The sequence below is a fragment of the Falco cherrug genome, chromosome 4, assembly GCF_023634085.1.
Source record: "Falco cherrug isolate bFalChe1 chromosome 4, bFalChe1.pri, whole genome shotgun sequence".
NCBI classification, from domain to species: domain Eukaryota; kingdom Metazoa; phylum Chordata; class Aves; order Falconiformes; family Falconidae; genus Falco; species Falco cherrug.
Window position 1 is genome coordinate 95,319,076 of NC_073700.1, and position 12,450 is coordinate 95,331,525.

Genomic DNA, 12,450 nt, shown 5'->3' on the forward strand with positions numbered 1-12,450 from the left:
GAAGCAGGGTTAACTTTTTCCACTGTTTTGTGAGGTTTTGGGTGTTTTTGTGTTGTACAAAAGTGATGCCGCTGTGTAGACAGAATACTGAACGTGCTTTGGCATTGGTTTTTCCGTATGTAAAGTGGAAGATTCAAGTCCTTTCTTCGTTTACTGGAAGTCATAAGTATGTACACACAGTTGTTTTTTTTTCTTGAAAACACAACTCCACACTTGCTTTAACCGTATGGTTTCTTTGGTATAACTTGTTACTGGTTGAGTTACAAAGAGGGGAAGATCATTTGAAACTGAAAGCAAAAAAGCCCTGTTTTGTTTGACTTTACAAAACAGGATGTGCTGGGGAAGAAGGCCAGACCTGTCACTGGTGCAAACCGCAAAGCAGCCTTCAGCGAAAGCTAGTCCATATGTGCTTGGTGTGAGTTCAGCTTAGGAGGAACAGAGGGAGGATGTTCAGAGATGTCACCTGTCCTGGTTTTGGCTGGGAAAGAGTTAATTTTCTTCCTAGCTGCTGGTACAGTGCTGTTTTGGATTTAGGATGAGACTAATGTTGCTAACACACTGATGTTTTAGTTATGGCAAAGAGGTGTTTACGCGAAGTCAAGGACTTCTCAGCTTCTTCTTCTGCCCTGCCAGTGAGGAGGCTGGAAGGAGACACAGCCGGGACAGTTGACCCCAACTGGCCAGAGGGATATTCCATACCATACAATGTGTCATGCTTGGTATATAAATTAAGGGGAAAGGTGGCCTGAGGCTACTGCTCAGGAACTGGCTGGGTATTGGTCAGTGGGTGATGAGCAGTTGCATTGTGCATCACTTGTTTTGCGAATTCTAATTCTGTGATGATGACTATTTTCGTTTCCTTTTCTGTTCTACTAAACTGTCTTTATCTCAACCCACAAATTTTACTACTTCTTAAAATTAATTTCTCTCCCTCATCCTGCTGCAGGGCAGGGGGGTGTGGGTGAGTGGCTGTGTGGTATTTAACTGCCTGCTGGGTTAAATCACAACACCACCTAAAATCCAGGATAATGTGTCATGCCTTTGTGGGAGGACCTTTGTTGCCAAATTAATCAGCAGCATGTTGAGGTCTTGCCTATAAATTGGAAGACCTGTGATTTTATTTTTTTTTTGTTGTTGTCTTTCAGTGGTGTTATTTTTCCTTGTAATTTCTCTAGGGGGCTTTCAAAATGTCGTGTAATTTTAGTGACATGAAGATACCTTATGGATGGGCTCAGGACATGCCAGGTAGTCTGTAAGTGCCAGTCTGTCAAGTTTGTTTCCCTCTTCATGGGTTTCATTCATTCTACAGGGAGCACTCATGGTGTAAAGCAGGTACAGAGCTGGTGTCATGGTTGTATGCACCCATCTTGTTTTGTGGAAAGTATTGTCTTGTTCTTGGTGATGTGCTTTTGATTTGCATTTCCTTGCTATGTTGTTTCCTAGCCCTAGAACCTTTCCTGTGTGCAAGTCAACCACACATCCCTATTCTAGAGGACTTACTTGTAACATTTCAGTAGCGTCCTTGTATTGAGGTTTTGCTTGGATTGCTGTGAGACGGCAGGGCTGGCCCAGTACTTCTGGTGGTCTTTGGGTCCTGTTTCTGTGGTCTTGTTTGCTTGTTATGTGTCTGCAGAGGAACAGAGCTGCTAACCGGTGTCAGCTATACAAGTGTTATGTGGCTGGCTGGAGATGTTGGGCAGCTGGGCTTAGTTATTAATGTTACATATCTGCTATTAGTTAGAATTAATTAACCACATTTGATTAGGAATATAGTTATAAGAAATATTTTAGTGGAGTTTGTGTTTGCATAGCAACAGACAGCTACTATGAAATCCTTTGTACAGCCCCGTACCAAGGCTGAAAGAACAGGTCAGAATCACCTAGTAGGAGTTATTAGAACTTAGATAACAGACTTAAGATTAAAGATGATTGGATACAGTATTTATGTGTAGACTAGGAGAAAGCATTGAGATGTCAAAATGTAGAATTAATGGGAACTGGGGAGAGTCGACTGGAACAGCTTGTAGTTACCTGCCAAGAAACAAGTAAATGTAGGTAAAAGGTAATTCTGGCAGGGGGTAGCGCGACCACAGACTCATGTACCACCTACCCGAATAATACCCCAGACCCACTTCCAGACCTTTTTAACCTTTACTGCGCAGAATCGGATATGGGAGGAGAGTATGTTAATGAATTTTGGGAAATATTATGTTTATACATGAATACTTAATGAATATGTATGAATAAGTTCTATATAAGGTGTGTGATTTTGAAACTTGGTGTGTGTTGATCGTGAGAGGACTGACTCACGCACCTGGTTGTTAATAAAGAAGTGTCTGCTTATCTGCATCACATTGGTGTTGATAAGTTCTTTATTCTGAGATTTCAGTAACAGTAATAACTGCTTTATAACAGTTTGCTTAAATGGAAACCAATGTACAGTGGAGGAGGAGGACCCTGGGAGGTCATTCAGGCCAGCCCTGTCCAGAATAGGGTCCTAGGCCAGAGCTTGAGTTTTCTTGTGTTTCTGTTCCACTTGCCCTGCTTATTTCATGCAGACCTTGCACACATCTCTTCCTTATCTGGTCTGTATGTAGCATTTTAGGTATTAGCAGGCCTTTGAGATGTCTGTGCTAATGATATCCTGGGGTGAATTTGCCAAATATTGATAAGGATGTATGTCTTGTTTCTGACAATGTCTGTGCTGTACCATCGTTAATTTACTACAGAGTGTGTTTCCAGGGGAAAGCTTGGAGTGAAATGAAGAGCAGCCTGGGGTGTTCTGTCTCACTTGGTGTGCCAGCAGCCATTTAATTTCTTTTGAAAGCACAGCCTGAACTGAGAAGTCTCACAGCTGACTTTCAAAATACAGATGTAGCACTTGCACGCTAGATCCAATGCAGGTACAGATCCTGTCTCAAGAGTGAGATGTGCTTTGTCCTGGCAAGATGCACTGCTTCAGGGTGCTACTGCACTGGTGGAGCTACAGAAAGGTCAGCTGAGTTCCCCGAGTACTGGCTGAACACTTAGGAGGGAAGGGTGTCTGCAGAAGCAAAACTCTCTAAGTGGTTTTTAGGGTTGTTTGTTTTCTGTTACGGGGGATCGTGTTCAGGTCTCCAGTTCAGACTGAAACAACCTGATAGTTTTTTCTCTATTTGTTTAGCTAGGCAATTGTTTTCTTTGTCCTTTTGGAGGCAAACGCAGCTACAGAGACGGTGGTCTTCACCTCAGGAGTACTGCAGTGCGTAGGATGGTGGCTGCCCATAGGGCCCAGGAACAGCAAAGATACTCCATTTGGTCCAATTTGTGCTAAGGTCAGGGCGATGTGCCCTGATCAGAAGCTATCGCTATGCTGCTCTGATTGCCCTGATGTTTCAGATTTACTCTGGAATCTCATTCTTTGTTTTCAAAGTGGTGCTGGCTTTTACTGGGAGCAAGGGGTCCTCTGGCATTTCCAAGCTCTTATAGAAATCTGGCAAGGTGACTTGTGAAAGAAATGTTTCTTTTGTTTCATAAGGCAGAGTGAGAATCTTATGTAATGATAGTCTATCCCTAGCTATCTGAATATATCCCTAACGACAGGGATGTCTAATAAGAAGCTTTCTAAGTGGTATACTTTTCATTTGAGTTGACCAGCTTCTCCAAGATGAGCTGACGTATTTTACAAGGGCTGAACGTGCTCTTCATGAGATACTGGCTGGACATTCAATTAAAATTTTCAGATAATCACAAATACCACAGCAACTCTTCCCAGACTGAACAGATCCATGAGGGTGGCCATGTCTAAATCCCAGCTTCTTTCCCCTTTTCTGTGTGAGATTTCCTAATGTATCTTATTATGGCCTGTTCAGTTAAAACCTGTTCATCCTGATTGCAAAACTTGTATTTTTGTCTCTGCTATTTCTCCAAGGCCACCTCTGAAAATACAGGTGTGGGTTGTTGGTTTTTTTTTTGTGCACCATTTCAGCATTCATTGGAAAAACAAAGCTCCTGAAAAAAGTACGGTTTTTTTTCTGCTTTTCACTGTCATGGTTATGTTTATATGCAATGTTGTGGTTTAACTCCAACTGGCAACTAAGTACTATGCAGCTGCTCTCCACTCCCCCCTACCTCCGGCTGGTGGGATGGGGAGGAAGAGACTTGGAAAAAGGTAAAACCAGTGAGCTGGGATAAGAAGAGCTTAATAACTGAAGTAAAACATAATAATTGTAATGAAAAGGGAGATAGCAGAAAGAGGGAGGAATAAAACTCAAGAAAAACAAGTGATGCACAGTACAGTTGCTTACCTCCTGCTGACCGATGCCCAGCCAGTCCCCCAGCAATGATTGGCAGGTCCCAGCCAAACTCCCCCCCACTTCATATACTGAGCATCATGTTCTGTGGTGTGGAATATCCCTTTGGCTAGTTCAGGTCAGCTGTCCTGGCTCTGCTCCCTCCGGTGGTCTCGCCCACCTGCACACTGGCAGAGCATGGGATACTGAACAGTCCTTGGCTTAGGGTAAGAGCTACTTTGTAACAACTAAACCATCAGTGTGTTAGCAACATTATTCTCATCCTAAATCCAAAATGCAGCACTGTACCAGCTACTAAAAAGAAAATTAACTCTATCCCAGCTGAAACCAGGACAATGCATTCAAAGGAGGCTGCTGTGTTTTGTTCTTTGTTAGCTGCTGTTGCTGGGAAAGCATATAAAACTAGCTAGCAGGCAGAGCATTGCCTCTTCAAGCTATGGCCTGCTAGAGCTGTCTCATCCTCTATTTTTCCCCTCTCTTCTTGGGCCTGCCCTGACATTCACGTACATCTGTACCAGGACATACTGAACATGGCATTTGGAAGAACTATATGCAGTGTCCTTGCATACATAGCCCTGCAAGGACTGCCTGGATGGACGGTACCAGTGGTGGGCACGGGGCTGGAGGGGTCACTCTTGATGTAGCAGGTCAGGGTGACACGGCAGTTCCTTTTGGCTGGCACTCGGAGCCAGCATACTTTTGTTGGGCAAGAGCTATTGAGAGCCTGGAGGTTTCCTGATGAGAAAACATGAATTAGTCAAATGCTGATGCAAAGTATTTAGTTGTCACTTGACTACAGTTTAGATGGGGTGTTGGGCTTTTTCTCTCCCTACCTGTTGGTGCCAGTTGGTAATGTCTGCCTATTAGGTTAAGGGGGAAGAAAGAAAAAAAGATTTATTCCTCTGATTAACAGGAATGAAGAATGTATGGTCTTTAGAAGTCATATTTCCTGGAAATAAGGAGATGCTAATTTTTCACCACTATTTTAATTCAGATGCAGAGCTACCCAGTTTGCTATACTTCACTTGTTGCTTGCATCATAGAAAGCTACTGTGCCTCCAGAATAAAAATGTTACTCTACCACTGAGTAATGCTATAGGGACAGAACTTCAAAGCTTAACTTTCAGTATCAACAATAATTAAAAGCACGGCTGTGTTGACCTTCCACTTTTTCTCTGTGAATAAGCAGTGTCACACAGTTTCTCTTTTAAACCATGTAAACCAGATGCAGACAGAACATACCGCTTGGGTTTGCGCTGAGATTTATAAAGTTTATAGTATTGCCAACTTCAGATGTTTAGAAAGCACAAGCTGGCGTCTTGAGACTGATAGCTGGTGTAAGGAATGCAGCCTTTTTCAAGAATGACAAATGGGTTTTCTGGGCAGTCTCTGTGCTTTCAAGCTTATCTGCTGAAGTGAGAGGAGTCAAAACTCGGCCTTGTAAACCCCCAGAGCTGCCCTGCTTCTGAGGATAAGCCTGACTGAAGCAGTTCAGTGGGACACTGACCATCACAGTAACGTAAGACTTGGCAATGTGAAGTAAATGGGAATTTTGCCCACTGGCAGCAGTAGGGGTTGGAGCTGATAGTTTCTGACTTAACTGTGTAATCTTTTGTTTTACTACTTTGAGTAAAAATCAGTTTCATTTTGCTGTCACAGCCATGCTGGTGGCCTCAGGAGCCATAAAAAACCTGAACAGAACACACCATCTTGTCTGGTCTTTTTTTTGTTTGTATTTTTCTTTGAAAGACAAGGTCTCAGCAATGCACTGTGAGGGGTCTCCCAGACTTTAGGGTGTCCCTGCACATTTATGTATTTCATGGACTCTATAGCTTAGGAGAAATACCTGCTTTACAAGGGGAACCTGGCTTACTCTACTGTGGCTGGCAGGAATGGAGGAATTGTCTTCATAGTAGCTTGATATGGTGCTGTGTCTTAAATTTGTGACCAAAACAACACTGATGACACAGTAATCTTCTAGCTGTTGCTGAGCAGTGATTGCATAGCATTGGGGTCTCCTCAATTTCTCACGCTGCCCCCCCAGCAAATAGATTGGGGGTGCACAAGAGGTTGGGAGGGGACATAACTGGGCAGATGACCCAAACTGACTGAAGGGATAATCCATGCCATGAAACATCATGCTGAGCAATAAGAAGGGAAAGGAGGGGGCTTAGGGAGACCAGCTGTCCTTAGCTCGGGAACTGGCTGGGCATTGGTCTGTATGTGGGAGGTGGTGAATGACTGCCTTTGTGTCACTTGTTTTCTTTCTCTCTTCTTCCACTTTTGCTTATTAAACAATTTTTATCTTGACCCATCAGTTTTCTTGCTTTTACCTGTCTTTTAATCTTTCCCCATCCCACTGAGGGTGAGGGGGGGAAGCGAGTGCTTGGCAGCCAGCTGCGGTTAACCCTTGGCATGACAAAAATCTTTCTTTAGATATATATTCAGATGCAGCTGTGACCTTTACCTGTGACAGTTAAGTCAGAGTAACAAGCAACATTTTTGTTTATTGCTTGCCACGCTTGGTAGACTTTATATAATAGGTCAACTGATTTTGAGTTAAATTTATTTATGCTTCAGGAAGATGTTGGGCAATAGCAAACCATGCTGTGCTAGCCAGCACAGCGATTCTTTTGGATCATTAATTTGGATGTCAGATTTGCATGCCTGTGTATCTCTTGGGGCTGCAAACTTGGATGTAGTTGCTAAAGCCTGCAGCAGATATCCCAGTTATTCAAATGACCTACGGTTTGAAGTTTTGGCTGGGAAGCTTCAGTGCTGGGAAAGAATGGGAATTTGTGTTCTGTTGGAAATCCTGCTGCCTGGAGTGGGGAGGGGCTACCACCTTCAGATCTGAAGCAGGGAGCCCAGTTCCAGAATTTCTCAGCATGGGACACATTTGAAAGTCCTTTTAAAATGTTTGTTTCAATTGATGATCTCTTGCTGTATTGTGGGAAGAACAGTCCTTTAAAAGCCTTGTAAATACCTTTTATTTGTAATTGTGCTTTAAGTGCATTCCAAGGAAAAGTAATGTAAATATAAGTCTGGGTAAAAATTTCATCCTAAGTAGAAATATAGCTGCCTTTAAAAAAAAAAAATCTATTGAAATTCAGCTATGATTTAGAAAACCACAGGTTCATGTGTGTTCCTACGTGAATAAGCTCCTGTATAGCTGAGCTGTTTTGGTATTATTCTTGGTGATACTAATTTATCTAACCTTCTGATGCTAAAAAGTTGAAAGAATTGCAAAAATGAGGTAGAACCATCTTTTAGCACTAGCTTTTTATTCTTTGCACTGTTCTGTTCTCCTTTTCTTCACCTTGGTAGTGCTCGTACTGTGCAGTGTAAAAAAAAAAAAAAAAAGTCCTGCTTCTGCTATCCAGACAGTGAACAAGTGTAACTCATAAGTAGTGTTTTGTCCAAGTTTCAGCTGGGATAGAGTTAATTTTGTTAGTATCTGGTGCAGTGCTGTGTTTGGGACTTGGTGTAAAACCAGTGTTGATGGCACGCTGCTGTTTTTGGTTGTTGCTGGGTTGGTGTTTGTACCGGGTTGGGGACTTTTTGGTTTCTCAGGCCTTGCTGGCGGGAGGGCCGGAGGGGACACAGCCGGGTCAGCTGGCCCGAACTAGCCAAAGGGGTATTCCATACCATGGGATGTCATGCTCGGTATATGGTGTGGAGGGGGGATGTTGGCCAGGGTGGGGGGACCGTTGCTCAGGGGCTGGCTGGGCATCGGTCAGCGGGTGGTGAGCAGCTGTACTGTGCATCACTTGTTTTCTTTTCTCCTTTCCCCTTGGATTTCATTCCTCTCCCCTTCTCCCTCCTTTTCATTATAACTGTTGTTGTTATTATTTTTCTTTTGTTTTGGTTTTATTTCAGTAATTAAATGGATCTTATCTCAATCCTTGAGTTTTACATTCCTTTCCAATTCTATTCCCCATTCCTCTGGGTGTGGGGGGAGTGAGTGAATGGCTGCATGGTACCTAATTACAGGCTGGGGTTAAACCACAACATATTTTTAAATTGTTTACTGTGTGCATGTTGCTTAATGAAGTGATGAATGAATTTGCTGAGGGTAGCTATCATCATTACTCCTCTAACATGACTGGTCATTGTACCTCCCTCATGGAGATGGGACCTATTTTTTGTTAGTTTAGTTTATAGCCAGAAATTATCTGTTCTTGGTGCTTTGCTGGAATTAGGAAGGTGATGTTTGGATTGCAGACATCATCACAGAGTGTTTATTTGCTTAATTAAGACAAAACTATTGACAGGCCTTTTCCCAGCCAGCCTGAAGCAGTCTGGATCTGAGCTTTGCGGTTGCACCTGGTTCTTCTGCTGTTGGCTCTTCAGAGGTGTGGGCTGCAGGTGTCAACCTACCAAACACCTCTTGCACTCGGATAAATGAGGGAGGCACAGTGTCATCCATAGTGTGCCTCTTCATGCCTCTGTGTTCACAATACGGTACTAATTCTGAACATTTCAGGTTCATAATGAGGAGTACTATAGAGAAAATATGTTGGTAGTATTTCTTGGTTGGTCTGTAGGTCCATATACTTAACAATGCCTAGCTTGCTTGGATGTGAAGAGATCTTGCAAATGGTGGACTGGTTTTGGCTGGGAAAGAGTTAATTTTCTTCCTAGTAATAAGTGCTGCATTTAGGATTTCAGACTAGAATAATGTTGATAACACACATATGTTTTAGATGTTGCTAAGCAGTGTTTACACTAAATCAAGGACTTTTCAGCTTCTCGTGCTGTCCTACCAGCAAGGAGGCTGGGGGTGGGGGCTGGGGGAAGCACAGGAAGCTGGGATGGGACACAGCTGGGACAGCTGACCCCAGCTGGCCAGAGGGATATTCCATACCATACAACATCATGCTCAGTATATAAATTAGAGGGAAGGCTGGCCAGAGGCTGCTGCTCAGGAACTGGCTGGGCATTGGTCAGTGGGTGGTGAGCAGTTGCATTGTGCATCACTTGTTTTGCATATTCTAATTATTATTTCCCCTTCTTTTTTGTCCTGTTAAACTGTCTTTATCTCAACCCACAGTTTTACTTTTTTTTAATCCCATTCTCTCCCCCATCCTGCTGGGGGTAGGAGGGGAGGGGAGTAAATAAGTGTCTGTGTGGTGTTTAGCTGCCTGCTGGGTTAAACTACAACAGTCCTTTCTGGCACCCAGTGTGGGGCTCAGAGGGTTGAGATAACAACAGATATGACCAGAGAATGTTAAAACAAATTAATACAATGAATGCTTAAAACAAATTTAATAGTCATAGTCACAATGTTGATTTCTTTGCTTCCAGAACTCTTGTTCTCAGAGTTGCATTCTGTGCATTACTTGCTGTATATGTTGTGCTGTTTATCACCCCTGGGGGCTGGGTTAAGGTTATGATATTGTACTCTGTAATACAAATTATGATGTGATGCTGGTCATGAGACTGACCTGGTATTTGTGCTCAGCATTGCCATTATCTCTGTACTTCAGGGGCCATCTCTCGGAAGCTATTAATCATTACATTTTTTACCTTTTCTCCTTGGAGAGCTGACCTATGGGGGAGGCAAGGGGGGACATTTTCCCCATCTCCTTCACCTTCTCTTCTCCTCCAGGCTAATTACAATAGCTCTTGAGAATTTTGAATGTCATTGGAGTGTTCAAACTGGCACGTTCCTATTGATGTATCTTCTACTCCTGAATGGGTTTCAGGTCTTGTTTAAAGTTCAACAGCTATTTAAGAATACCACCCAGAGATCTGCCCTGAGGCTGGATAGTTATGAGTGTCAGGGTGTGTGGGATAGTATGGGCAAGTACCTAGGGCAGTTGGGCACCTCCAATGTTGTGGAACTTCACCCCTGAACAAGTGCAGAATTCTGAAAAACAAATAAACTATTTGGAAAAAGTATGCTGTCACCCTGGCCATTCCAGAGTGACATAAATCACTGCAATATGGTGGGACCTGGCCCATGCCTACCGAGCCCTGTTCAACCTATTCAGTATCCTCAAGGGGAAGAGAAGGTCTCTAGATGTGACAACAAAGTGGTGGGCACTGCAGCTGCTCCAGCCCCCTGCAGATGGACCAGAGAACCAGCCTGTGCTGGTATCAGTTGCCCCTGTGCACAAGAAGAAATAATGGAAGCAAAAGTCAGCTCATCTAGTAAAGGAAGAAACTCTTCCCTTACTAAGTGAAGAAGGGGATGAGGCAGACTACTGCAAAGCAGGGCCATCATGAGAGCAGGAGGAGGAAGAGGCAGAGACTGAGCTCATGAACGAGACAGTAACCACCTGATCCCTATCCCTGAATGAGCTGAGAGATATGTGAAAAGATTTCAGCTGTCATCTGGGTGAGCACACTGTCACTTGGCTGCTCCGATGGTGGGGTAATGGGGCCAGTACCCTGGAATTACAGGGTAGAGAAGCCAAGCAGCTGTGATCCCTTTCTAGGGAAGGGGACATTGACAAATGGAAAGGGGCACAAGTGCTGAGCCTCTGGAGGTGACTCCTGTCAGATATCAAGGATTTCCTTAAGTGTCACCCAGGCAAGTGGACCACTGTGAGAAGGGTATGCAGTACCTGAGGGAATTAGCTGTGCAGGAGGTGATTTGTGATGACCTGAACAATGATCAGTTATCTAAAGACCCAGATGAAGTAGAGTGCACTGACCCATGTGGTAGAAGTTTGTATGGGGTGCACCGTTGCCATATGCCAACTCAATGGCAGTAATGACCTGGAAAGATGGAGAGAGACAAATGGTGGATGAATTGGCTAGCCAACTCTGGCAATACAAAGTCTCTCTTCTTCCTTATGGGCTTGCATCTCAGCTGTGGAGAAACTGTTGTGGTTTAACCCCAGCTGACAACTAAGTACCATGCTTTACTAGTGGGATGGGGAGGAGAATTGGGAAGAAGGTAAAACCTGAAGGTTGAGATAAGAACAATTTAATAATTGAAATAAAATAATAATGATGAACAGGGGAGAGGCGTAAAATCCAAAGGGAAGGGAAAAAACAAGTGATGCACAATAAAATTACATACCACCTGCTGACTGATGCCCAGCCAGTTCCTGAGGAGCAGTTGGCCAGCCCTGGCCAGCTCTTCCCGGTTTGTACATTTAGCATGATGTTCTGTGGTGTTGAATATCCCTTTGGCTAGTTTGGGTCAGCTGTCCTGGCTGTGCCCCCTCCAATTTCTTGTGCACCTCTGTGGAGTGGCTGGAAGACAACGGACGTATTATGAGCAATCCAGACTGAATAACTTGGTTGTAATAACAGGCCGCAGCCCTAACAAGCTGCAGGTGTTGTGAAGGACATGTACAAGGCCAGGGGAGATAGGGAGGCTGTGTGTTTGTGGAGAGATGGGGGAGTTGGATGGAAAGATGAGAAAAAACAGGATGCCTGCACAAGGGGGGGAGCAGCGTGTGGGCACCACACTGGGACCAATCATAAGGGAGGTGGAAGTGTGGAGTGAGTAGTTTTAACCTATCACTTTTTACATAACAAAGCCTACATAGCATGTTTATCTTTTGCTGAGACTATAAATTGCTGTAAGTCTTTTAATAAAGTGGCACTAACTTGATCACATTGATTGTATAAGTTGTGTCCGAGCTTTCTGCATCAACACCCCTCCAACCTTCTCACTGGCAGGGCCTGAGAAACTGAAAAGTCCTTGGCTTTGTATGAACATTACCTAGCAACAACTAAAAACATCCGTGTGGTATCAACATTGTTTTCACACCAAACCCAAAACATAGCACTGCAGCAACTAAGAAGAAAATTAACTCTATCCCAGCTGAATCCAAGACACTGTCCAAAACACTGTCCTGGGAGTTCTAACAATTCAAGGAAGATGGGTCCTACTCCCCACCTGTGTGGACCAGTATCTCAGCTGTTAGGAGTAAGTGTTCCTCTGCTCAACAGAGGATTTGGTGGGTACACACCACGGGCTACTCTGGCTTCATCTGTATGACCACGAAGAGGTCATGAGGAAGTGGGATGGAAAATCTACCTTGACCCTAGAGGCACAGGTATGTGAGTTACAAGAAAAAATAATCACAAAAGGGGGTTCTTTCAGGGGAATTGCTGCTCCAGTTTCCAATGGACAGGTTCCTAGACAAAGTAGAAGGGCTGATCTTACTTCTGATTATAATCAAGGGACTTCTGA

General features: G+C 43.8%; 1 protein-coding gene across 2 annotated transcripts in view; it reads left to right on the forward strand.

Annotated features, from left to right (window-relative positions):
* TRANK1 (tetratricopeptide repeat and ankyrin repeat containing 1) overlaps window positions 1-12,450 on the forward strand; it is a 65,784-nt gene that overhangs the window by 1,289 nt on the left and 52,045 nt on the right. Inside the window, exon 1 of one of the 2 annotated variants that reach the window (XM_055707471.1) lies at window positions 1,176-1,252. The exons of the other annotated variant lie outside the window; for it this stretch is intronic. Within the exon in view, the coding sequence (XP_055563446.1) occupies window positions 1,188-1,252 (65 nt within the window). The 5' untranslated portion in view covers window positions 1,176-1,187. Of the gene's footprint in view, window positions 1-1,175; window positions 1,253-12,450 lie in introns of those variants that run through there. 2 annotated transcript variants of the gene reach the window in all.